At 41.9% G+C, this 26,946-nt stretch overlaps 1 protein-coding gene across 2 annotated transcripts in view; it reads right to left on the bottom strand.

Annotated features, from left to right (window-relative positions):
• Positions 1-6,913: 6,913 nt before the first annotated feature.
• The window catches only part of LOC118790169 (gamma-aminobutyric acid receptor subunit pi), a 33,020-nt gene continuing 12,987 nt past the window's right edge, over positions 6,914-26,946 (bottom strand). For both annotated transcript variants that reach the window (XM_036547028.1, XM_036547027.1), the window contains exons 3-10: positions 15,712-15,824; positions 13,578-13,645; positions 12,869-13,086; positions 12,425-12,507; positions 10,219-10,356; positions 9,454-9,606; positions 8,815-9,008; positions 6,914-7,358 (exon numbers count right to left, since the gene is read on the bottom strand). In XM_036547028.1, coding sequence (XP_036402921.1) covers positions 6,987-7,358; positions 8,815-9,008; positions 9,454-9,606; positions 10,219-10,356; positions 12,425-12,507; positions 12,869-13,086; positions 13,578-13,645; positions 15,712-15,824 — 1,339 coding nt within the window. In that variant the 3' untranslated portion in view covers positions 6,914-6,986. The remainder of the gene's footprint in view (positions 7,359-8,814; positions 9,009-9,453; positions 9,607-10,218; positions 10,357-12,424; positions 12,508-12,868; positions 13,087-13,577; positions 13,646-15,711; positions 15,825-26,946) is intronic.

The raw sequence follows: 26,946 nt of genomic DNA, 5'->3' as shown, positions 1-26,946 counted from the left end.
CGATTTAAACCTCAAGATATGTATGAAGACATTTATTTAGGGTACATATTAATGAAAAGAGAACAACACATAAGAACTTTTTTTCTGTTGTGCTCCACTTTACATTTGGCACCATGCTGTAATGTATGAGTCTGCCAAGAGATATGGTATGTATTCACAATGATTAAACATAAAATGATACAAGGATTTACAAAAAAACAATAGAATTAGTTGTGCAATTGCAATTCATGGCCTCTTCTCCCTTTGGCTGCAAAATGATGACAGCATCAGTGTCATAATACAGCATGCAATTGACACTACATTTAATCTTTTCAGATGTGGCAAAAAAAATGGAAAGCTTAATGTGAACCTTGTTCTGTCTATAAGAATCTAATTATTCATCATCTTTACCTAAGAGACACTATGTGTTTGATTAAGCCACTATGTATGCTCCATGGGCTGTGAAAAACCTAATTATGCCTCCATCCATCTCAGATGCTTCCCAGTGCACAGCATGGTGAATCTTGAACAATATTTTGACCATATGGTAGGCGCTTGGCTCCTGCACCTTCTTGCTACTGTCATTTGAACGCTGCCAATATGTTCTCGCCAGCTTGCTAAAGTGTTAACGTGCTGAAAACTTGTGAATCACTCAGGCTGTTGTAACACTCACAGTTTTCGCATGAGTCCCCTGGGTTTCATGTAGGACTGAGAAAATTGCGCATCTCGCAGCTGTAGCCCTGTGAGCTGCCGCGCATGCATCCCATCAGGCACTTTGGGTCACAGTCACCAGTGGAAAGTAGATGCTGCACAGATCCACTGGATCTTTATATCAGCTGACTGGGCTGATAGTGGACACAAATGATCAGATTAACATATCCATACAAGATGAATATTAGTAGGTCTTGTGTCTATTCATATGATTATAGCATACAGATTTAATCAACAAAAAAGAGGTTGTTGTCTGGACCCAGAAAAGTGTCATCTCCATCAGTCGGGTTAGCGCTCATGAAAGCATGTAGCTAATGGACAGGAAGCTATTATTCCATTAATCAACAATGAGATCAATAATTCGGACTGGTGTTCAAATGCTTGGTTTCCAATAAAAAAATTAATACATAAAAGGAAGAACAATTTAGTTTCTTTCTTTCTCAGCTGCAGAGAAAGAGACACGTGCCCACAAAAATATTCACTGATGTTCACAGAGAAGATAAGACTTAACCATAAAACTCTAACCATAAAATAAATTCATTGATGTAATTAATTCTCCTGTCTGAAAGCATGAGTGAATACAGAATTCTTTGTCATAAGTCATTATTCACTCAGGAAAAAGTAGAGTAAGACTCACTGCTTGGGGGAAAAAAGAAGGGTATGATTATTCCAATATTTGAGCTTGGGAACCATAGAATATTTTAGGTAAAATCAATCTCACATGACTATTTTATTTAGTTTTAAATTCAAAGAGAAAGCTTCATCTACAAAATGCAAAACTGTGACTGCACCCTAAATGAACCTTATGAAAACATTTCTTTAAATATACTTATTATTTTCTATTAAAATACCACCCATGCTTAGAAACCTGCAGGCATGGACAACATCCTTCACAATGAACCTTTCTGGCCTACTATCACTGAGTAAGGATTGTGACAGTGCGTTTGTAGGGTGTTTGGTTTTCTGACCAGGCTGTGTTTCTTGTACTTTGTGCCTGTGTCTTTCCAATATTTCTGTATGAAAGCCACACCGATGGTGACCCCAAGCTTCTCACTCAGAGCAGGAAAGGCAGGAGCTAACCTTTACTCCTCTGCTGAGCATCAGGCAGGCAGACAGGAGTAGGGTGAAGGGGAAGAACTAAAACCAGAAAGCATCCAACTACTGAGGAGTCTTATTGTTCCTGCCATAACAGAAATACAATACTTATTATGAATCACAACATATATATAACAGGTATGACACACAACAGTCACACCAGTGTGTAACAATGGGCTGTAGGGGGTGATGTCATAGTTTGACTTGTACTCCTATACTAAAGCAGCCTTGTAATACAGCCGCACCAATGAAAACTGCAGACAAATGAGTTCTCATTTTTTATTAGTGTAGTTAACATCAAATAAACATGCAAACTGTAGTTATATATTTACAGCTGTTTAACTAACAGAAGTTCCCATCCTTAAATATACAGTACAAATACATTTACAGAATGGGTATAGAGAGAACACTGTACCATAGCTGCAACTTCCGATGCTGAAACATAGCATTTTAACAATCCTATCATTTCACAGCAACATTATGAAACACCTTAGGTGCTGGCTGGTAAAGGCTGCTTGGAGCTGGGTTAGAAAGTAAGAAAGAAAAGAACATCAGACATTGCTTTAGTGAAACGGTTCCACCCAACGTGGTGAAAAGACAGAAATACCCTAAAATTTGGACAGGTGTTTATTGACCCAGTTCCTTCTGGGATGTGCTTCATTATAAGGTGCGGGACTGTAACAGTATTTACCACAGAGCAAGGAGTTGCTTGTGACATCATTAGTCTGTCAGCAACATTTAAAGTTGGGAAAGGACAGGAAAGGAGAGAATTCATTTGAGAATGGCACATTTTTGCAGGCTAGTCTACACACTCTGTGGTAGAGTGGACACTTCTTCTGGCACCGGCAATAGTCACAGCACAAAATTAGGACCCCCTAGGGCATTTGGAGGGGAATGAGGGGGGCATGGGAAGTTGAGGTATCATGAAGGACTTGAGAGTTCCCTCTTCAAAGAAAATCATAATTTGTTTTCTTTTTGTAAAATAAGTTTCTTTGGTTTTAAATTTTGCACTGAGTAAGTGAAAGGTTTAAACGGATGTACAGCTCCCCCCAAACACTTGAGTCAGTTGAAGCCTTTTTACTCTAAATGCTTTGGGGTTCTAGGCTCAGATGTATCAATCCTGCATCAGTACTTGGTGACACTACCTACCTGCATTCTAAATCAAATGCAAACATTGCATTGTGATCTCTGTTGCTTAGGATTTCAGGACTCCTGACATATATATTTAACTCTACATTCGCTAAACTATATACTGTATAAACACTGAATTCATACAAACCATCAAGTCACTGTAAGGAAAAGTGCTATTCAATAATGATATTAACAGAAATGAATTTCCCAGCTTAATCCAGTGCTGTATCATACTAAACCCCTGGTTTCAGCCATCATTCCTCCTCAGCCTTGACATACAAATGAAGGCAACTTTTACTTTTTCAGAAATAAGCAACATGAATGGAAATTTGTTGGAAAAAGACTAAGAATTGCCTTTATTGTAAGGTAAGGACAAATGTTGATTGAATGCAGGGCAATATGATATTGGTTTTGCATTTTTTATTTACCCATAGGTTATTTCATTATAATGTGATGCCAGTCTGAAAGGGTTTTTATTTTTATTGATTGAATATCTCTTCCCCTTATGATGCATTGAGGGCTTTTTTGAATGCAGGGATGCTACAGGCCTGGCTTGTCCTTGCCTGGTTATTGCCATGTAGACAGAGAGATCACCTCACAATGCTAATTAAGGAGGAAACTATGACATTAGACTACAAAAATGAATGCCATAAATCAAGCAAGCTGATTTAGTCAAGATCTTACATATGAGATTGAGAATTAAACGTAATATGAAGTAAACTGAAGTAGCCAGATTAGAAAATGGTTTGCATGTTTAGTAATATGTCTGGTGGAATGTCAGAACTTAGCCACCCATAAACAACTGACACTGTCACCTCCCAGATGAAGATAAAGCCTACAGTCAACCTCCAGTCAATAGTTTGTAGTTTGTAGTTAGCAGATGAAAGTTTTGATTTAATTTGGCCATCTATTGAGGTGACCAATATAGATCACCGCTCAACTTACATACATTTTACCCCTACAATAACATGCAGACTTGTACTTAAAAAAAGTTTATCAAATGTTTCCTTAGTGCAAAAATTTCAAAACTGCAAGAGCAGTCCTTACCGTATATTAACCGTGCATTATACAAACAAAAAATAGTTAAATGTTTAGATTTACTGTACAATATTCAATCAAATCCCATGTTTACAATAACTAAATTAATGTATTATCAGTCAGGTAAGCTGTGCCATGAAATAAGATAATGAAACCAGACTTCAGTACGTGTCAAGAAGAAGTTTTTTTTTTTGTTGAAAAAATCCTCTTCTTGCATGAAAAAATTACATAATTTATCACACTATTTATGAATGAGGATCTTACAAAAGATTTCCCGGAGCACACTGCTTTACCATCTTTCCCTCAGTATGACAACAGGTTGTGCAATAAAAATAAAAAGAAAAGTCTGCTGTTGAATACACTTGGCAATTAAATGCATTGCAATAACCACTGAGAAAATTCATTGTCCTTTCTTGTTGAGAAAATGTAGTCTCTGTTGTTCCATGAAGCCAGACAAATCTGTACTGCAGAAAGTAAACAGCTGTAGAGATAAGAAAGTGATAAAGAGGCATGCATATTCAACAAGTGAGAAATTCAGAGTGCGCACTCATTGCTTGGTTTGATACGCAGAAGGCCAATTTTAATTTCAAGACCAATTTTGCTTGTTAGCTCTCTGAAAAAAAGAGTCCACCGGCTCTGTTCTGCCTCTTGGACAACCAGGGCTTTCCTCTGAATGCAGTATCATTTCTGAAAATTATCTTTGTTAGCAGGATTTATGTTAGTAAACAGTGCATACAAGAACATGACAAAACTAACTAACTTGATTTGTTTAAGCATACATTATTGTTCTTTAAATATAATAGAACAAAATTTAACTTCACAATGGTAACTTTTAAATTCTATTTCATTGTATTAACATGAGAGGGAGAATGTAATGATGACATTAAACATGAATGCCAAATTAAGTCTTTGGTCCTTCAGTTTTGTCTAAGGAACTCTGTCACACACACACACACACACACACACACACGCACACACGCACACACACACACACGCACACACACACACACACACACATACACACACAGGCAAACAACCTGGATTTTTCGTATCCCTGAAACACTGTACACAAAACAACTGGCACACTGCAATTAGAGGATGCAGTTATGACATATGGCCCTGCCTCATATAAGATTACATACACGTTTCAATGACAATAAACCCTTTACTGTATCAATGCACACAGATACCTCAACATATTCAGGTGTTCTACATTCAGAACAAGGACTCCTGTGAGAAATCACCCTCCCAGTTTGGTTCCCAAAGGCCATCTGTGTAGTAGGTAATAAGCAAAAAAGTATTGAAAGTTATAGATGTGCACATATACAGTATAACACAGCCTGCAATTCCTTTATTCATCCAAGGTAATATGCTGTTAGTGTCCTGTTTACTGGGAACTGACACCAACGTCTATTATAGGTTCTCATTACTCTCTCATTAAAGGCTAAGCTGTATAATGTGGTTAAATATTTAACGGTCAATAGCAGAAAAGGTAAGCTGGCTTTCCACTGACCCGTTTTAGCTGTATGTGTTGCTGACTTGGTGATTATCATTTGTTCATCTTAAATATACACATCATTATATGAGCACATAAATATATGAGCAAGATTGCACAACATTTTTTGCCAATTATATCTTAGGCTTATCTAACAGTAAGAACCACTGCATTCACTGCTGAAGCAAGATGAATGCACTCCTCTAATACATTTGCACATAGCCAACAGCTATTTTTCATAAGTCATACAGCATAGTACAGCTGAGTGGGTGCTGGAGAACAGGCACTACTCTACTGACGTCATTTGAGCAAGGTGCCTGGCAATTTGCAGGGTTCCTGAGAGCAGTGGGATGAGGAAGCCCTACACACCCCTGGTGGTATGAAGCCAATCTGCTCTGCCTTTGTGGGCTTACATTTATTGTTGGCAAATGACAGCTTTCATGCAACGTGAACATGTTTACCACTGAGCCACTCAGGAGCCTCAAGATTGCCAAGCAAACCTGGATAGTTTGTGATGCAGGAAGAAATCCCAATAGTTCTGCTTTGGTATTGGTCAACAACAAAAAGAAATAAGTTAATGCTGTTAATATGCAGATCCAGCAGAGCGTATATTTGTATTCTAGCATGAACTCATGAACTATACATTATGTCAGGCTATGCTACCCACTATGGAGTAAGTTCTGCTGTAGCTGATCAGCAGCTATGGCAGGTAAGTGGAACTGTAATCAGCTTATCTCAGGTGTAGCCAACCTAAAGATAACATACAGGTGAGTGGAAATTCTCACCTCCAGCTAAGCTCAGGTTTGCCTAAAGCTGAGACAAGTCAGTGGAGATGCCTCCAGCTCATCTCAGGTGTAGTTTATCTACAGTGGGTCAGTGGAAACATGTACATTTGGCCTCAGTGATGTGGTTGCTGTGTAGAATTTTCACTGCCGTAGACACTGTCTACAGAGGAAGTAATGAATGTCAGAGTTTCTGTAGAATTCCCTTTGCTGTATGGATATCAGTGTTACTCAGCAATCGATAACCCACAGCTTACTTGTGCTGTACATAGCAGAGGACAGATGAACAAATAAATAAATAAATCAAACAACAAATAAATAAATACCTAAAAAAGTAAATAAGTTGTGAGTGGATGGATATAGCATGAACCCCACACCAACCCCATCACCTGTCTCACACACACACACACACACAGAAACATACACCTGTACAATGCTGCTTTTAGAATTTAGAGACATCCTGGTGGTGGATGGCAGTCTCATAGCAGAAGCTGTCATGATGTGCAACCTCAGGTACACTGCTCCTTTATCACAGGGGTCATTGAGGGACACTGAATGGCCAGGTACTTCAAAGGAGTCTGGCTGCGCAATCATCTGCGCAAACAAATTTCATCTCTGTGGTGGAAGACGGAGTGATTAGACACACACACACACACACACACACACACACACACACACAAACACACAAACGCACACACATACACACAAGTACTCATGCACACACACACGCAGCCACACAAACATGTGCGCGGGCATTAAAAGTACAAGTAGTATGTCCAGTAGAGCAGGTTGACGAGAATGAAGGACAGGGGGAAGGACATGCGAGCATAGTTGTCTATGTAGTGCGGGTTCTCCACACGACAGCAGTTCAGGAAGCAGAGCGCCCTCTTGAGGATGGACATAGACTTGTCGCAGCGGCTTGGAGACAACGCCGGCGTGTCCACTTGGGTCTCGCTGCCGGAGGGGCTGCCGGGCCCGTGGACAGAGGCCGCGGAGGTCGCGGAGGTTGCAGATGTTGCCGTGGTGGCCGACGTCTCCTTGCGCTTCTTCAAGCCAATGGAGTTGCTGGCAATGGTGGTGACGATGCCATTCATCTCGTCCTCACATTCCTGAACCTGCTGTCCATACTAGAGAGGGAGAGACACATGCATACACACACACACACACACACACACACACACACACACACACACGCAAGTCAGTGACAACATTTCGACATGGTTAGGATGCCAACACAGAGAAGCATGTTCCACCTGTTTTGTAGCCCCACCACATTTGAATAAAATATGTAAATGTACAAGTCATTTTTCATCATTTTAATAAATGGGACTAACATATGTTCCACTTTATTTACTCCAGCATATAATTTTATGGCATTGAAAGTTACATTAATGAAGGACAATATGATTGGGGTAAGGGGAAATAAACAATACAATGATAACAATGTATTAGATGTGAAGCCTTCATTTTTAGCACACTGGTGGTGTCAAAATGATGCTGCTGCTGCTGATGATGAACAATATTATCATGGCAATGATAATAATGATGAATATGATGATAAAGCTGTGATTGTTATGTGGGCAATGCCTAACCTCATTTGAAGCACATACACATTTTCATGGAAGATGTATTTAGTTCATCCTTGGCTTGTTGACCTTGACAAGATTAACTGAGGCCTGATGTTAACACAGACTGAGGGAAAATACAGGGAGGTAGCGTAATTACAACTGGTCTCCAATGTTAACCGGCCCCCCCGCACACATGTGAATGTCAACTGTGAATGTGAAATCATGACACACTTACAGCATAAATTACATTTCATGTGTTGCAATAAGGAAAAGCATTTATCAGTTGCTCGTTAGTGTTTAGTGTGATTAGGGAGTGTAACGTTTTGTTATTTTACCTAGGGAATTTGCTGTTTGAATCTCCTGGTGGAAGGAGTTAGGGAGACAGAGTATTTAATCTGCAGAAGGCATTCCCAGAGGCTCACCATTTGTTATCAGAACGCGCATAATTGTGTTCATTCATTTGCTGTGAGCTGTCACAGTATAGCATTTTAGCGGCGCATGATCCGACAGTATTGGGGATTTCATTCTCTTGATTGACACATTTCCAGCTCACATAATCAGGCCAGGTTGTTGCAAAGTGTATTTGCAGCCTCTGAATTGTTAATAGACTACAGCTGACATCCTGAGCTGAATTTAGCTTGCCCCTCTCATTTTTTGGACTGATCAGACTGCCATTTTTTTCTCTTCCTGTTTGCCCAAAGTCTCAGTACATGTCACAATACCAAACATTAGAACTGTATTTTACATGTGTAAATGTATTTAAAAACAAACAAATACATAAATACAAATATCTACTGTAAGCTACTGTATATTCCAATCTTATGAACAATTGACTTCATCCTGTAATTATCTAGCCTTTTCTGCAAAAAAAATACATTCTAGAATTTCTATTCTGTTACATCTTTCTTATGGCCCTTGGCAATTTGATCAGTGACCTTTCTGACAACTGATGATGGAATCAATTAACGATGGTAACGATGGTGACGCTGGTGTAGATGATGGTGCAGGGTCTCACCATGAAGGCACTGGCGCCCTCTGGGTGGTGCAGGGTGCAGAAGTGGGCGACGGCGTATTCGATCAGTGCCCCAAAGATGAAGCTGAAGCAGATGCCGAGGTAAACGTCGATGGCCTTGATGAAGCAGTTGGCGTTGGGCAGTGACGTTCGTGCACCCATCATCAGAGTGGTCATAGTCAGCACCGTGGTCACACCTCCAGGAGAAAAAGAAAAAACAGCTGTGTGTTTGAAATTCTCCACCATCTCTTATATTTATTTTTCATACTCTAATTTTTCCGCTACAATATGTGATCCCATCTTCAGACTTTTAGGCGTTGTTGGAACTGATTGGGTACAGCATCTATCCAGATGTAAGCGGATACAATGTCTATGCAGATGTGAATGTGGTACAGGCCTGTGCAGATGTGAGGGAGTACACTGTCTATGGAGATGTCAGCAGTTACACAATCTATGTAGATGTGAGAATGGTACTGGCCCGTGCAGATGTAAGCAGGTACACTCTATGTAGATGTGTAAACGGTAGTGACCTGTGCACATATGAGAGTTGGAAAAGACCTGTGTAGATGTGAGAAGGGTAAAGCAGCTATGCAGATTTGAGAGTGGTACAGTTTCTCTGCAGATGTGAGAGTGGAACAGTACCTATGCATATGCGGGCAGGGACAGAGGACTGGCTGATCCAGAAGGAGACCCAGGACAGCACTACCAGCAGGCTGGATGGGACGTATGTCTCCAGAATGAAGTACAGGATGCTCCTCTTAAGCTCAAAGTGGAAGATCAGTTTGGGGTAGTTCCCTGCAGGGGGAATCACTCTGCTGCATTAAAGTGGAAGATCAGTTTTGGGTAGTGCCCTGCAGGGGGAATCACTCTGCTGCATGAAAGTGGAAGAGCAGTCTGGGGTTGTGACCTGCTCAATATTAAAACTTGAGCCTTTAAATTTTCCCTGACGGATGGCAGGTTCTGCATTAGGCATATTGGACACAGCGGACAGGACTTGTTTAGAAATATTTGTCATGACTGAAGTGTGATGTGATGGCTCAGTCAGTTTTTTTTTGCCTTTTAGCATTAATCTTGTGAAAAATAAATTTTCAAAATTAAAAAAAAAAAATCACCATCTAAGGGTCAATGGGCAGGAGATGTTTCTAAGACCTTGCTATGGCTGCAGTGTCAGATATTGGAGTGCTTCTTGTTTATCTCTGACCACTTAAATTTTTAGTTTTTAGGCTCATTAAGGGGATTCAAGAGAAATTAATTAGACTGTCATCCACTGAGGATATGCCCAACACCCTATTCAAGCTGTCATGAAGTCTTTAGCATCATGCTGACAATATTGTCTGCATTGGGTCCAGAGCACTCACAGATAGTATCTGTGGGTACAGTACAGCTTTATGGGAAACTATACAGTACCTGTCTCATAGATGGCTTCAGATACAGAAGTATAGTGATCCTCCACTGTGTACTGGGCCAAACGCAGTGTGTCCAACCCACTGACTGAGTCATTGCCTCTGGTCCAGTAGAACATCACATCATTGATGTTGTAACCCCCTGTGAAACAGCAGCATTTAAATATCATATTGGTAAAATTGCAGTCCATCTGAGGAAACTAGACTAATCATTTTATGTAACATCAATCAGACTGATTCAGGTTTTCCTTAATAGGTGTTCAGGGCCATACAAATACAAATAATCCATTTTCGCAGGGAGAGGTACATTGTTTGTACCCACTGTGGTTGAGCCCAGTGTTCTACAGCAGATTCCTTCAACCTGTACTCATTGTTAGTACTGTCAGTTACATCATCACACATAAGCCCCTCATTTTCAGGATCTTTAATTGAGGAAACAATCCCTGATTAAGTTCATTTCATATGTTAGACTGTTTATTTGTATCCCACTATTTTATACTGTAGCACTATATAAAAGAATGATAGAAAAGGTGTGTTTTGGTTATGGCCCCTAGAGGGCACTGCAGATCCAGAAGTTCATAGAGCTCCAGGGCTGAGGAAGATGTCAACCAATTGCATGAATGTTTTCATACATTCATGAACCATTCATTAAAGTAGTTTTCTCGCTTTCTGTCTCTTTCATCAACCCTCAGGACAGAACATATATGAAGCATACATCACTGGTTCCTTGCGTATTCAGGATAAAACTAATTGTGACTCACTGATTAGAGCCCTGTGTTATTGCTTCATATTTCCTTCAATGTGCTTTAGTCACCACATCAGAGCAGATGTAACTAATTTTCTTGAACGTGGAATCACAACATTGTGAGGGCATTGGGTAAAATGTGGAAGGTAAATCCGTGGAATCACACAAGGCTGGCCTGAACTTTCACACAGTGAGGCGCGTTCTAAAGTATGGACAGTCCCCAGGCTTTTCCACCAAGTAAAGTTTGCTGCCTCTCTGCGAACCAGAGGAAAGGCAATACTTGCAAAATCAGTTTGACTGTTTGACCAAATGGCCTAAAGAGACTATGAAGATAACCTTCTGAGACATTCACAGGGCCTTTATCTCTCTCTCCACCCCCACCCCCTACAGCCTCCCCCTCCCAACTCAAACATACACATACACACACACGGACACAACTTGTTCTTATTAGGAAACAAATCAAATATATATCTGCAAGTCCTTAATTTCATCACTGTCAGATTTTTCGCCATCATTTGAGTCAGAGGCATTTTACTGGGTTCCTTAAACATGCAGATTGAAAAGCTGTGCACTTTCCCTGGCACCACATGAAAGGAACGCATCTCTGCTGGCCTGTCTTCACTCAGCTGAGCGGGGGTGCAGGCTCGGTGAATCTGGCACTGGAGTGCGGTTGAAACCACCATATTTACCACGCATTAACCTCTCGGTTCAGTCACAGCACTGTTCTAATGGAGCATGACTTGGCCCAGACTGCTGGCCAAAGAGCTGGGACTAGAGGGACAGATTTGGCTGGGATCTATGTGGGGCAGGGGGGAGGAGGGGGGCTCATTCCACAGAACGGAGTGCTTAATCCAACCCGCTCCCTGTGGCCTGAGGCAATATAAAGACATGATGCGGCCGATGTCAAAGCTAGCCTGAAACCACAATAACCGACATCAGTTACACACACACACACGCATGCATGAGCACATGTACCCCCCGTGCCTATGTTCTGGGGGAGTAGATAAGGAATAAATTACTCGTAACTCAGCATAAGGATTAAACTCCCAGAAAAGCCAGTGTAATGACTAAATTACCATGAAACCGGTACTGATACACAAACAGGTTAAACATTTTCTGCTCTTTTTATAAGATCCCACCCAATACACAGACTTTTACTGTAATACTGCATATTCACTGAGTGTGCTCCCACGGGTTGCAGCTTGTTGCTGAGCAACACCGCGTGGGGAAATGTTGCTGTTAATGGATCAATTATTCACACATTGTCAAAGCCATTCTGTCTCTGAAAGCAAGCCAGATATTTTCCCCAGTGTCATTATATGATTTGCAGAGCTGTAACCCCTTCACCCCACCTCCCCCCCCAAAAAAAAATACAATTCCCTCCTTATAAAAGCAAAATGTAAATTTCACTATTTACACAAACAGGAGTCTGCCTAAAACTGGAACACTCGTAAAAGGGCCTTACAGCTCTCAAGCTGCAGTGTACAGGTCTGCTTGTCCATGGGGTATTTAGTTAGGTCCATATTGCAGGCCACTGTCGTCGTGATCCTAGAGAGACAAGGGAAGAGGAAGTCATGTTACATAAGCCTTACCTTGCTGAAGTGTCCCAGTTTTTCCCCTGGAAAACAGCTCTCTCCATCTCCTGGGATATTTCCTGCCAGCTGCCCTCAGCCCTGCTGATCCCTGCCCTCCGCCCCCGCCTCCACTGCCCCCTCTGTCATCCTGATCACCCATCTCTCTCAGCCCCCCACTCTTGGAACACCAGGGGACTTCTCTGACAGCGGTGTACACCCAGACAGTCCCTCTCCATGCGCTCTAGAAAAACACATAAACATGCATGCATGCACACACATGCGTGCGTGCGTGCACACACACACACACACACACGGACACATGTCTATGGTCATACCTCAGAGCATACAGAACCGTCCCGTTTGGGAAGATTCGGATCAGACGGTTCTCCACGGTGATGTCATGGAGGAAGGATTTCTTTGAGTCCACGATGAAAGTGTCCGGCACCCAGAGCAGCTCCACCAGCCGCCCGTCCAGACTCAGGCTTTTATTTCCATTAAAGCACAGGCGCTCATCCGTCCAGCGCTGCCTCAGGAATATAGTGGCAGTGTAGTCCTACACAAACACACGCAAACACACCAGGCAATGTTTCTCGAACATTGCAGTCATGTACACACACACACACACACACAAACAAGACAGCATTTTCATACAGTGCAGTCCTGCACAAATACACACACACACAAACACACCAGGGGATTTTCTCATACAGTGGAGTCCTGCACAAACACACACACCAGGCAGTGTTTCTATTCAGGTAGATGCTAATGCCTTACTACTTGCCTGGAACCAACAGCAGTGTTTGGTTCTAATCTTTAATCAGTATATGTGTCATTGCAATTACTGTTGCTGAGGAAATTCTGGTTCACTACACTGTAACCCCTATGATAAATTACAAGATTAAGTTGATCCAGTTGTGTGCTACAGCTGAGATCTGCTGTGAGATGTGACTACATGCACCATGTACTATAGATGAGGTGAATTTTCTTCATTAGTGCATCTCCCACAACAATTTGAGTCGAGGATAACCTCTCGGCCCTTCCTACCATGTTGATTTCTGATATTGTGTCGATACTGGCGATATCCAGACTCATTCCAACTGTGACTGGCCCATCTGAAGGGAGAAACAGAATAAAACATCAAGCCCTGTCAACGTGTCATCTCTCTCACTCAAAGATAGATCCGTCAGGCCTGTGTTCTTCACAGACACACGCACACACAGAAGTGCCTGGATGAGCTCAAAATACAGGAGGCTGAAAATTTACCATCATGCTGATCATTCCTCTCAGTCTGTTTTCATTCATTTTATGTGTTCAACAATCAATGAATTAATTATCAGATTAATCTGTAACAGGTGGCAGCTAATTTCATGTGTCTGAATTGCATTTCATGGATGTGTGCACAGATTCACTGCGTGTTTGACTGTGTGGACAGATTTGTTCCGTGCTCTCTCTGTCTTTAATCAGGACACAATGAGAAAATAAATATCAGAGAATCTGTGCAGGCTGCAAGCAGTTTCTGAATGGAATTGAAATTGAAATAATTTCAATTAAAATGTGTTGTTTTTAATGACCACATACTAAATGCAACATGCATATTATCATTTACATTCTCTAAGGTGACGTAAACTAAAAGAACAATACCCTCACAGTTCAGAGACAGGAAATTAGAACCCGACTCATGCAGATTATTAAGATTCCTAATGGCTTGATTTCTGATCCAGGAAAACAAACAAAAGCCAATTGATAGCAATATTCTAAAGGTAATATTTGTGCTTCCTCTGTTTGCTGCTCATGAGCCTCCAGTGGTCAGGATGATGTAATATCTGTGTGATGTCTGTGACTTATCCCTCACACACTCAGTCTGGGCGTCTGTCTTTCCAAACTGAGCACCCACACAAACAACCACTCTCCAGATGCTGGAAAGGAAAGCAATGGATGTAATATTTGTGCCCATCTTTGAGTTATAAGTAAAGGCACAGATTATTTTTTAAAAACGGACATATTTTTTTCCTTAAACTGTGTTTTTCAGTGTGTCACAGTATCATTTAATTGTGAATTTAAGGACAAGTGCAGTTTAAATCAGTACAACAGAAGCAATCAACAGTAGGGCTTTGTGGAGGCATTCTCTCTCTCTCTACCCCCCCTCTTCCTCCTCCTGTGTGTTTGTATAAAAGCCTTTTCTAAATTTCTACTTTTTATTTGAGGTTATATAATTGAGGGATCATCCCAATTTCCAGGAACATTTTAAAGGTATGTGGTGGATGGGGGGTGGGGATAGAGGTTGGGGAGCGTGGGGGGGGGGGTATGGAGGGGGGTTGGGTGGTTGGTGTTCTCTGCTAGTGTTGTATTTCAAGATGAGATTTTTCCTGTTCACTCCTAAACACATTTGTAGTCGTTCAGTGAGTTGCAGTGAAACAGCAGGAATGAAGGGCCATCAGCGTGTATGCAATCAGATTTATGCTGACGCTGGCAAACACAAAAACAAAGCTATTCAGTAGACAACAGGCTTTATGAAACCCGCAAGGATGTATTATGCTTGCCTTCAAAAGCTGCACTGAGCCCTCTCTTATGTCAATATACTAGTCTATTCATTTTTTCAATTACTAACACATAAATACCATCCCATTGTCACTCATTCAAAGAATTTTGTTTTGGATTGCTCTGATGAACAGACCCACACATTCACATTTACATTTATTCATTTGGCAGATGCTTTTATCCAAAGCAATTTACAAGTGAGGCACAACACAAGTACAACACATGCCAAACCATATAAGGATTGAACAATGTTAAAAGTGCTGTATGACCACATTTCAATAGTTGGCCAGACAAGGTACAAGCTAGTTGGTGGAGATACAAGTACAGTAAACCATTAGATTTTAATTTTTTATAAGGAAAACAATCACACGTGCACACACACACGTACACACAAAAAAATGTACGGTTGTATTGTTATTCCTACTCATTTATGCACAGACAGTGGTAGTAGGCAGAGGAAAACCCTCAGAAGATAAATCAATCCTGCACACTTGAAATGTAGCCTCAACCCATCTTGAGAAAGCAGATTCAGCTGTTCCCTGTAACACAGGGCACTGCGTCCATTCCACAGGTTCAGCTGTTTATGTGAGCATCAATGGTCAGATTCAGCACATTTTACTTAGGACATAGATTTCCTTACTGTCAAAGAAAGGACGAAGATATTTGTTATATCCCTTCATCAGCTTCTGGATGGTGGGGGGCAGAATCTCACCCTCCTTTACTTCTGCACACAGCAACGAGTCTTCCATAATCCTGCCGGGGGGGGTGGGGGGTGGGGGAGTGGAGAGAGAAACAGAATAAGAGTCTCTTTCTCGCTCCAGTCTTCTAATCTGATACTCCCGTTCCAATTATGGCCCTCCGACCACATATCCGTAGAACAATGACGCCTGGGTTGGTTACGCTGCGATAAGCCATATGAACTGAGATTAAAAGACTCAAAACAACTTTGAATGAAAGGACGATGTATTTTTATAATTGGATTACTCTGATCCTGTTGGGCAGAATACTTTAAACATTTCCATTCCCAGTTTTAACTCTAGAATTCTTCTTTTAACGCAGCCTTACACGCATTGCATTTGTATTTTTTTATGCAATTTGACTTTCATGAAATCGCTTTCCTCGTTTCTGTTGCGTTTATACTGGTTTCCCCTCAAGGGTTTGATCATTAAAACTAGTGCCAATGTTTACTTCCAGCGATTCTTATGAGAACTGAAAAAAGCTATGTTCACAGTCCCTTCATAATTTACCCTCTGGAACATTCTGAGCTTTTTTAAATGAGTTTCCGTTTTAAAAGGAGTGGCCCCAGAGCAGTGAGAAGCACAAGAGCAACACTGGAAGAGGACCACAGCCCTGCAGAAGCTCCGCTCCTTTCATGAATATTTCCATGTGCAGTAGGATGTCTCCTCTGCGCTTCTGAGAGTGTCTGACAACATGCTGTCCCCCACGGAGGCACAGAGACCCTCTGGGACACGCCTTTTCTCCCTGTACTGTCCTGTTTTACTATCATCCATCATTACGATGGCTCCAAGTCCCATATCCAAGTACACGTAAGGTTATCTAAGCTCAAACCAATCCAAAGCTCTGAGTCAAACAGGGTCCTTCTTGCAAAATAAAAAAAAACTTAAATCCTGACATCAGCTTATTCACCATGAATGTTCCTGCTTATTCTTGTCATTACTGAGGCTGTTCCAGCACTTTGATCCTCAAGAAATGAGAGTGGGAGTTGAACGCATTGGACTTTCGCTGTGTGTGTTTACAGCTGTTTATTCGTGTGCTAAGTATTGGCTCGTCAGTGCCTGTGTGAATGTGTAGGATGAGTGTGCTCCTGTCCTCCTGCCCACAAATGGAAAACACCGCGTTTGCGACGGCGTGTCACCGCTGGAACGCCGGATTATGAAAGTGGGCCGCCTTGTGTCACCTCCTCCACACAAATCTGGGAAGACAGGAAACTGAGTCTGAGCATTCTCTCTCTTCTCACTGTAAACGCGACGCGCTTCAATCAGAGACAACAGCAACCCATTACAGTTCTAGAGGACCAGAGCCATGATTTTCCCAGCTTCATTTAAACTGCTGCCAGCCTCACCTCTGAAGTCTTGAAAACGTTTTTTTAAATTTTACCATTTAACAAATTTCCATTATATGATAATACAGTATGTGAAAACGTGTTTAATGACTACAGCAGCAGAGCAGTAGTGGGCTGAGTTATGGAACTCTACCTGAGGGCTGCAGGTTTCACTCCTGGATGAAACCCTGCTTATGTATCTTTCAGCAAGGTACTTTAACTGAACTGCATTTGCAAGCATCCAGCTGTATAAATGGATAAGCTATATAGCTATATAAGCTATATAAGTCACCCTGGATCAGAGTGTCTGTCAGATAAATATATAATGTGGTGTAGACCGGTGAACACAATTACAGCACAATAATGTACTGTCTGAATGTACAGTCTGTTCCGTCAAAGTACAGTGGAAAAAAGGACGTGACTATAACATCAATTTGGTTCTCTGCTGCCTTCTTTAATTGGTGTGGGAGGAGGTCTAATGCCATGCACCCTAACACTTAGACGTGATTTTCTGGCTGAATTGTGTGAGATAAAAACCTGCTGATCCTAGAGGACTGTCAGTGGCCCTGTGAGACCAGGCTTCAGCTTAATGAATGCAGCACACAAGTGTAACAGCATCTTCTGTGAACATGCTGTAATTTTCGCAAAGTTCTTCCCCCCTTTGGCTCGTATGTCCTATCCTTTGGTGGTTTCCCTCCTTCATTTCTCCCTCTGCATTATGCATTTGTATAGCTATGTGATTCTTTTCATAATTCTGAAGCCTCTCTCTCCCAGTGCGCTGGAGCTGCGCGGCATGCTGAAATTTCCTTTCGACACGGTGAATCTGCTCTTGGGGTAACGCTGTTCACCCCTGCCTGCCACAGCGGCTGCCTGGCTGTGCACTCCTGCACCCCATCACTGCCTGTCCGTTCACCTCAGCACCCCACAACTGCCTGCCTATTCGCGTCCACACCCCAGAACCGACTGTCTGCTCACTTCCATACCCCAGGACTGACTGTCTGTGCACTTCCATACCCCAGGACCAACTGTTAATTTCACTTCCATACCTTACATTTCCCACAACTGCATTTTGATACCAAATAGTTAGCAGAGTAAACAGACCAGTATTCTTCATCTTCTACCTCCAAGACAGAAGCACCTCCATCGTTTACCCCAACACTTTCGAACATCATCCTGGATCACCAGAAACAGGTTTTAGACAGAGGTAAACATGGCAGCCTTAACCACAAGCTCTTCAGCTTCAGCACACATGCAAATACTTTAACAACGATAAGTCAGAACCGATATTGCTTTCTAACACTACTTAACAAGCCACTACAGTCCTGGTTTAGGTCAAAGCCAACAGAAGCAGCTAGCAGCTACCCAGATCCAGATAATTCTTGATAACTGAGCTCTACAGCCACAAGATGTTGTTTGGAAACAGATTAGTACTACTGTGGCAATAAACAAGCTATCCTCAAATTCATATGGACACCTGACATAACACATCCTCACTAGCACCTCCTAATGTGTTAATTGCCTAATGTTTTCCTGTTTCCTTGCCTGAGCATTTGAAATGTTCTCAGATTTTATGCGTTATAAGCTACTATTTCACATGTCACACACTCTTGGAAAAGTTAATAAATTTAAGGATTATAGCCCCCTTCCCTCTTTTAACTTGGTTTGTGAAACTGAACAGAATAAGCAACACAGCCATTTTCACTGCAATAATCAAGGCAACACAAAAAATCTCTCTCTTTCTCTCCCTCTCCCTCTTTCACACACTTGGTGAAATGAGGCTCCTGGGAATGGTTTCAGCTCATCATCTGAAGTGGGCTGCGATCTCACTGAAGCGCTTGTTATCGGCAAGAGGAATATTGTGGAGATTCAACATTGACCTTATGAAAGTAAAATTGATCGCTTTTTTGGGGGGGCTACGCATTGCTTGTAACGAACACACCAGAGGAACAGTTAACAATGCATAAAGTGTCATTACCTCTCACAGTCAGGGTAACTAGGAGCATGCCGCAGCAAAATGGAACACATAACTTTGAGCATGAAACTGCCTAAAGCCAACTTGCCCTTGTGTATGTGTGTACACACATGTGTAGGTAATGCATGTAAAGTCCCAGCCAAATGTTTATTATTTATATACTATAAGGACTCCATTCATAAAATTAAGGACCAAAATTGATTGGCAAGCCTTTGCCTTCAGAAGAGATTCAATCATTCCTGGAATGCTGTTATACAAGTTGTGAACCCTATAGTTCTTTGAGAGATGAGGGAGATGGATGCTCTATACCCTACATTTCAAAACTTCCCATAAAAGTGTAATGATGTTTACCTGTGATTATTGGGCAGGCCATGGCAGGTGAATCCTGTCGATTGTGAAATCACCCCTGATTCTGTTTTGCAGTGTATATGGGGGTGTTGTTATCTTGGAATATGGGAACATCTTGAGGAAACAATAGCCACATTTACATGCATGACAATAATGCAATTTGGAGAAGTCATGTAAACACCTTACTTTGGTTACTTAAATGTGATGTGGCGTAATCCAATCTGATTCACGTTACTGTAGATCTATGGGGACACAACAGAGGGACCATCCCAATCCATATAAAATGCACATATCCTGAAGCATACTTCCCCATATATAATGACACATAAGGGGAACAATAGATCACAATTAGGTAGAGGAGCTGAGGTGTAGCCTGAAAAGCTGGGTCTTCAGTCTGCAACGGATGATGGCCAGTATCTCAGCAGATGAGACCACAACAGTAAACTCATTCTACCACATAGGAGCCAAGACAAATGGAAGATGGGACCAAGATGCAAGTTTATGAGAGGCTGGTACAGCAAAGGTAAGAGGAAGCTATTCCTTGTACCATACAGTAGGCTAACACCAGCACTTTGAAATGTATGTGAACTGCCCCAGTGGAGGGAGATCAGGACTGGTGAGACATTTTGGGGACTTTGGGATTTTGGGGAGAATTTGGGGACATTGTGGACCAGCCAAGCAGCAACATTCTGAATGAGCTGCAGGGGTTTGATCACATATTCAGGGACAGCAGCGAGGAGAGAGCTGCAATAGGCTAGGCCAAACTGAGCTTCAGGTGATGATTAGACATCCACAACAAGACATCAGACAAACATTCTCCAGGAGATATGCACTGAGAGGTAAAATGAAATCTAGGTGAGAGAAGTGCCCAAGATACCCATCCCTATAAAGGAAGACATGGATACGATGATTTACTGTGTTGGTCGCAAAAACGTCAAGAAGTATCTGGACAGCAGATTGAAAGCAGCCCTTGCAAATTGAAGGACATTTGTAACAGAAAGAAGAGCTGTTTTAGTACAATGGTCAGCCTTGAGGCCTGATTTATTTGGGCCCTGGGGGTCATTCTGCATGAGAAAGCGTTAAAATTCTCAGGATGGAGAATGGAGTCTGAATAGTATTTTTGAGCAGCAGAAGGGCCCAGTGTTGGTTTCTTCAGCAGAGTTATGACACAAGCCTGTCTGAACACAGAGGGACACAGCCAATGTCCCCAGGGACAAGGTTTTGTTGATAAGTGAGGTGATGATTGGGAGAATATCTGGTGTGACCTTCTGGAGAAGAAGAGATGAAAGTGGGTCCAAGGAGTTGGTAGTTTGGCAATGAGACTTTAGGGGTTCTGAGGTGTCTGTGATTGTGAGTGGGACAAATTGGATAGGGTGGGATAAGTAACAAAAAGCTGGTTGCAGGGTGACTCCATTTTGAGTTGATTGAAGGAGTAGTGGATGGTGGCAATTCCTGATTAAAATACAGCACAGTCATTAGCAGTCAGAGAAGAGGGAGGAGGGGGTGAGGATGGACTCAGCAGGGTGGAGAATAGTTTGCAGGGGTTAGTGAATGATTCCTGAATTTTGTTGTGGAAATAAGATGCCTTAACAGAAGAGAGAGGAGGGAAGAACTGCTGAAAAGTCCAGGTTTAGTGCTCATAACACCAGGGTATGCATTGTTGTGTGTTGGCCTTGCTTCCCTGCATCCCTACCATAAATATCAGGTTTATGAAGCTCACAACATACAGTTTTAATTGATTCTGGTTCACAGGGGTATAGACTCAGTTCCCTAATTTTTGAAGCTGTTGTTTTGTGGTTTTTAGCAACTATCCTGATATAAGTGTCCGTTTATTCCTGTCGGTGCGCTTCAACTTGAAACCAGTTTCTCACTCACTTGATTCAGTTTTCCTTTGTTTGCCATATGGCATCATGATTTGCATGGTGATTATGAGTCCTTCTTTATTTTGTGTTTCCATTATTTTGGCTATCTCCTGTACGCATACCCCTAGTGGCCTGACAGTGTGAGTCGTTTTAAGGCCATGGGAGCTACTGCATTGCTGACAGAGGCACTGCGTTAGCACGGCTTGCTTTCCCAAAGCATTGATATTTATGAATATATTTTGATTTGCGTTGCAGTGATGAAGACAGCCTGGAGCCCCATCTCTCGCTCCCCCACAGATGATGTTGGTGTCAGCAGGAACAGATTACCATGAGCTCTCCACCCCTGCAGTGATCCGTGCCTCTCCCCCTCTCGTCGCAGATTTCTTTAAATCATCCTCAAGCTTGCTGTACAATCCCCCGTGTCCTTCTCCTTTTCTTCTTCCAGGAGAAATCCCTGCAGTGATTGGCAAACCACCGCTCCGGGTGGGTGGTGGGAGAAAGATGGAAATGCTGCATGCACAGAGGGATGCGTGGATATGACCACATGGATGAAACTAGATTTGGCCGTGTTGTTTTCCCATTCTAAGATTACTCTTACACCATAGTCAAAAGGGGTTTGGAGAACAGAGGCTTGCTTCCCTGAGATAATGCAAACCTGTTTGATGGGCTGCTCCAAATGTCCAAGGACCATATCAGCATCCCCTCCACAGCTATACAGTGTTTCACGAAACACAACTCTTATGATCTTAGATCGCATGCCTGCTTTTTCTTTCACTGCAGCTCTGGATCCCAGAGTCTCATCACTCACAGTCTTGCCTTCATTTACTCATGCCAAATGCATAAATGTATTTTTCTTTTTGTATTTCGCACATTTTCGCACATTGCACGTTTTCCATCTGCCAAGTTCTTTTTTTTTTGCATTCAATATTCAAAAAAAAGTTAGACATGGAAACTTTGTCCCTGGATAATAACATGTTCTTGATTGCACAAAATTTTAATGGAAACAGGGAAATTGAGCGTTTTCATTGTGCCTGCATTTAATTTTAATTATTAAAATGAATGAACACATCACCTTCCCACTCTAAAACCTGTATAATGTGACTAATGTAGTAATATGTTAATGTAGGAATGGGAGAGGTCAGCTTCATGAGCCCCAAAATAGAAGGATGTTTTACCAGTTACTCATTTGAACCCGCCTTAATGTTTTGCCCTAGAGAGCAAAGTATTTCGCTTGGCTCAGAAATGTGAATTATTTGCAGCATATGGTAGTGCTGCCAATTAGGGAACTCATGAAGCTGACCTCGCCCATCACTCCATAGACACAGTCCATCACTACATCGATCATAGTCCATTGACACTGACCAGACCACACCTGCTACTGCACATCCTGCAGCAGACCATTGATGAATCAATTAAACACAGTTACAGCTTCTTCAGCTGGATGTCAATCAAGTGTTTAGGAGAGCCTTTGGGATAACAGTTTAAAGAACAACACTAAAACAATTGCGGTTGATGTGTGCTAAGGATTCTAAAATGACAATAATGTAATGTAAGCGAGGACCTAGCCGTGGAATGTGTCACAATATGTGCCCAGGTTATGCAGGCTGACAGGCCTCTTTCCTTTTGCCACAGTCAGAATCAGAATACTCTGTTTCAACAATCCTTCCCACAACTATCCAACCCACCAACTCTGGGGACAAAGTAGCAGAAGTCAGTTGGTATGACTACCTCAACAGAAACTAATAGCCATACCACCCGGTAGCCTTCTTACACTGAACATCTGAAGCTAATTGGGATTGGGAGCACTAAGTACATTATGTTTATGGGAGACTTCCTCGGTAAAGCAGGTTGCTGCTGTACGCGCTGTTTGTGGGTCAGTAAGGGGCGTTCTTTTCCCTGGACCAAGTAGATACAACGCCCTAGAGCAGTGAGATGTGCACTATATGCTGTAAAAGGTACATGTTGCTAAAAAGATGTTAACTGAGCTTTTTTTGCTCTTTATTTCTACTGTGGCACTCAAGAGGTGTTAACTCCAGTGACCTGCTGAAACACCAAACCTTGTTCTCACCTCATATTCATACTATACATTCAAATATATTTGCTCAGTAAAAGCACTGCATGTTAGCGCCGGTGATCGGGACACAAACGCGGACCGCAGTTCGTAAATCCAGAGACAGGCAGGGTTCGAAACACAGAGGAGCAATCCGGGGGCAAATCCAAAATCGGGAGTCAGGGAGAACAGGGTCAGGAATCAGGCAGGTGAGAGGCAGTGATCAGATCCAAAACGGCAGGCAGGAATCGTGGTCAGGAAACAGACAGGATCGGCAATGTAGCAACAACTCTCGAGAAACAAAGTGCGGGGACGAGACAGGTGAAACACACTGAAACGAACTAGCAACAAGACAGAGACACGCAGGGAAGATATAGGGCTGGGGTAACGAGATGAAGGGAAGCAGGTGAGCAGGCAGGCAGGTGCAGGCAATGAGGAAATCAGGTGGGCGGGGACCAGGCGGGGAGCGGGGCGGAGAGGGAACACAAGGAAAACAAAAGCACAAGGACAGGCAAAACAAAAACACCGCGGCTTAAGGGGGCGGAGCCCTGACACTGCATTCTAAAACTCCTTCTTGCACCTACTATAGCACTTAGCTGAATGCTGTATGTTATGTAATGACTCCTACTGTCAGTACACTCTGCTCATGCCTTTTTGTATGCAATGAATTTGTTGCTCTGGCTAAATGAATCTGCTGAATGACTGTAATTGAAAATGTAATCATTCACCCTACATTTGATTGGCTATGTGATCCTTCACCTTTCCTGCCCACCCTGATTTCCCCAGGTCATCATTTTAAAAGATTCTCTGTTGACTTTCCTAATTAAATAAAGAATAAGTAGATGATTACAGGTTGTATGTTGACATTGGTTTGACTTCTGTGACTAAATCTGTTGAACAAGGCAGATGGCAACCATAATCGAATGAATGCTGGTGAATTTGCACAGGGGATTTTTTCAGGGATTTTTTAGCTGCTGAGGGACTAGAGTGAGATTCTGCATATCAGAAACAAAGACAGGCAATTGCGATGATCCTTTCCCAGGCAGTTTGTCCTGGTTTAGCATGGGATCATGCACAGTTTAGTCTCTATTCACATTTTTGAGGCTGGATTCCACTTGCAATGAACATTGTTTTTGTTACATGAAATCCCATGAAAAACGTGTTAATTCACTGTTATATTTTGTCTCTTTCCTTTAGAGGAGATCAGGGTTTCAGTCATCTCATCAACACTGTGTACTGTAAATGAAATTGTTGGGTATTTATACTTTTAAAATACATGCACTTTTATTACAACTATAGGCTTTTGCAGTAGTTCGATAGCTCACGACGACAGCCATGAAGCATCTACCCAGATGATATATGTTCAATTCTCATTCTACGAAGGTTTCTTCAGGTTCAGCCCTCGATCTGAGAAGTTTTACTTCAGGTCCTTAAAACATATATGAGACAGGCTGACTTTGTACCTAACAACATCATTATTTTCAAATATATTTTAACTGTTAAATTTGTCAATATTGAGGGGTAGCTTTGTTTGACTGGGTATAGTTAACCAACTGAACTAAGGGCCATGCCATCATTGATTTTATTGTATTTCCTCTGTTTACATAAAAATCATGAATCTCAAGATTAAAACCAATTTTCACACTGCCTCTGGTTACACATAACACAAACTATTTCTTTCTAATATATAGCAATTGTTGGGTCCATGGTCTCAGCTGTCACATTGCATGACTTTCCCCCAAGCATTTGGCATCATGTGCTGTGGGTGCTGTAATGCTATGAAAAGGTTTGGCTACAGATCGATTTGAGTCTGGTTCCCGCTTCCCGCTACAATGGCAAAGTAATATTAGTTGTCTTTAAGGTCAAACATCACAGATTCAGGACACTGTGTTTGAGGACAGTGGGGTGTAGATGATGGGGAGTGAGTGATGCTACATGCCAAGAGCATCCGTAATCTCTGGAGGAAAACTCTTTATCCAAATACAATCCGATATTGTAGAGGCACTTAATCCGATTGGACAGCCAAAACACTATCAATCTACCACACACATCATGCATGTAGAGATGCATTACCTAATATGTTGGGTTTTTGTTTCTCTCTCCGGTGCATCATCTCTTCTGTTACGGTACACTGAATTCAAAATTTCATGTAAAATCCTGGACTCATCAGCAAATATACTGAGACCAAAACACAGTGTTCAACTTCATAATGCCTTTCATTTTCAAATATTTATAAAGGCAAGGTAAAACAACAACCTTGACACATATCAGGATGAGAATGGACAAAGGCTTGCTACAACATGAAAATGTTTACCGCAAGTGTCCAGACAGTAAGCTATACCAGCTGTACCTCGCTATGGTAAGGCAGATAATGCCAGTCTCTGTGTTACTGTAAATAGCAGAGATGTACTGTGACATGTGAAGATGCTACTGATGGGTATGCCAGTGTGATTCCGGATTAGGTTGCAGACACCTCAGTTTCCCTAGCACTGCCTAGATTTGTATGTCAGTCTGCAACTCCTGACAGAATAACAACAGACTCAATAATTAATCGCACCCTCTGCAAAAGCAAGTCAATCATTTCACCCCCATCAAGACGGCACACCCACTGGGAGAGAGGCACTGCCAGCTAATCAGACCAAGGATGCACACGAGCTGCTCATCTGCTCATGAAACAGCAGGAGCAGGGTTCAGAAACATCCTGTATGAGAGCTCTTCCCATCTGGAAACACTGCACAGGAGCGACAGGCAGTAAGCGTTTCTAAACCAATGGGACCAACTATCCTTTGGTTACTTTGCCACAAGTACATCACGGTTTCTTCAAGGGCCACTGAAAGGACGTGGATCAGTTAGTCTAATGTGCCAATGCGGTCAAGAGTTTGAGTGGTGAGGGAACCGGGTTTCTAACCAGAAGGTTGTAGATTTAAGTCTTATGAGGGGCACTAGTGCTACACCCTTGAGCAGGGAACAGAAACTTGAGTTGCTTAGGTCCAGCTGTATTCAGATCTCTAAAGTGCCCTCCTAAGCACAGAAATAATAAAATCTAGGGGTGTCCCCGACTAAGAATTTACATAGTCGAATCTGGTCAAGTCTTGGCTATCGTCGACTGATTGTGTTTTTTTTGCTCATTGATCCATACTCTCATTTGTGTCATTGGCTTCCATTTTTTCCACACCAGACAAAGGAGCTGAAACACTCAATTAAACAATTTGTCTTCTTGACTTGGCATAAGAATTTATTTTATAATAGGACGTGTTCCATCCTTTTTCTCACTCATTATTTGAAAAGTCTGCATTATGGTGACCTTATAACGATAATAAATTTGCCCATTTAGAATATAGGAGGTGCATAGCTTACAGTAAAAAAGAAACCAGAGTAGGTAGGTACAATTTTTTTTTTTGCACACAGAAACAACTTAATAATAAAGAAACAACCAAAACTGAAACGAGGCCACTGTCAAGTCAAACATCAAACAAAGTGGCATATAAAAAATGACCATAACAAAATGTAGGTTTAAATAACAGACGGGCTAACACATGCCTTGGATTTTTATCTTTTTAAGTTAAGGTGAATCCCTACAA

The sequence above is a fragment of the Megalops cyprinoides genome, chromosome 15, assembly GCF_013368585.1.
Source record: "Megalops cyprinoides isolate fMegCyp1 chromosome 15, fMegCyp1.pri, whole genome shotgun sequence".
NCBI lineage: Eukaryota > Metazoa > Chordata > Actinopteri > Elopiformes > Megalopidae > Megalops > Megalops cyprinoides.
Note: the sequence above shows the minus strand (reverse complement) of the source record. Positions and strands in the feature narration are given on the sequence as shown.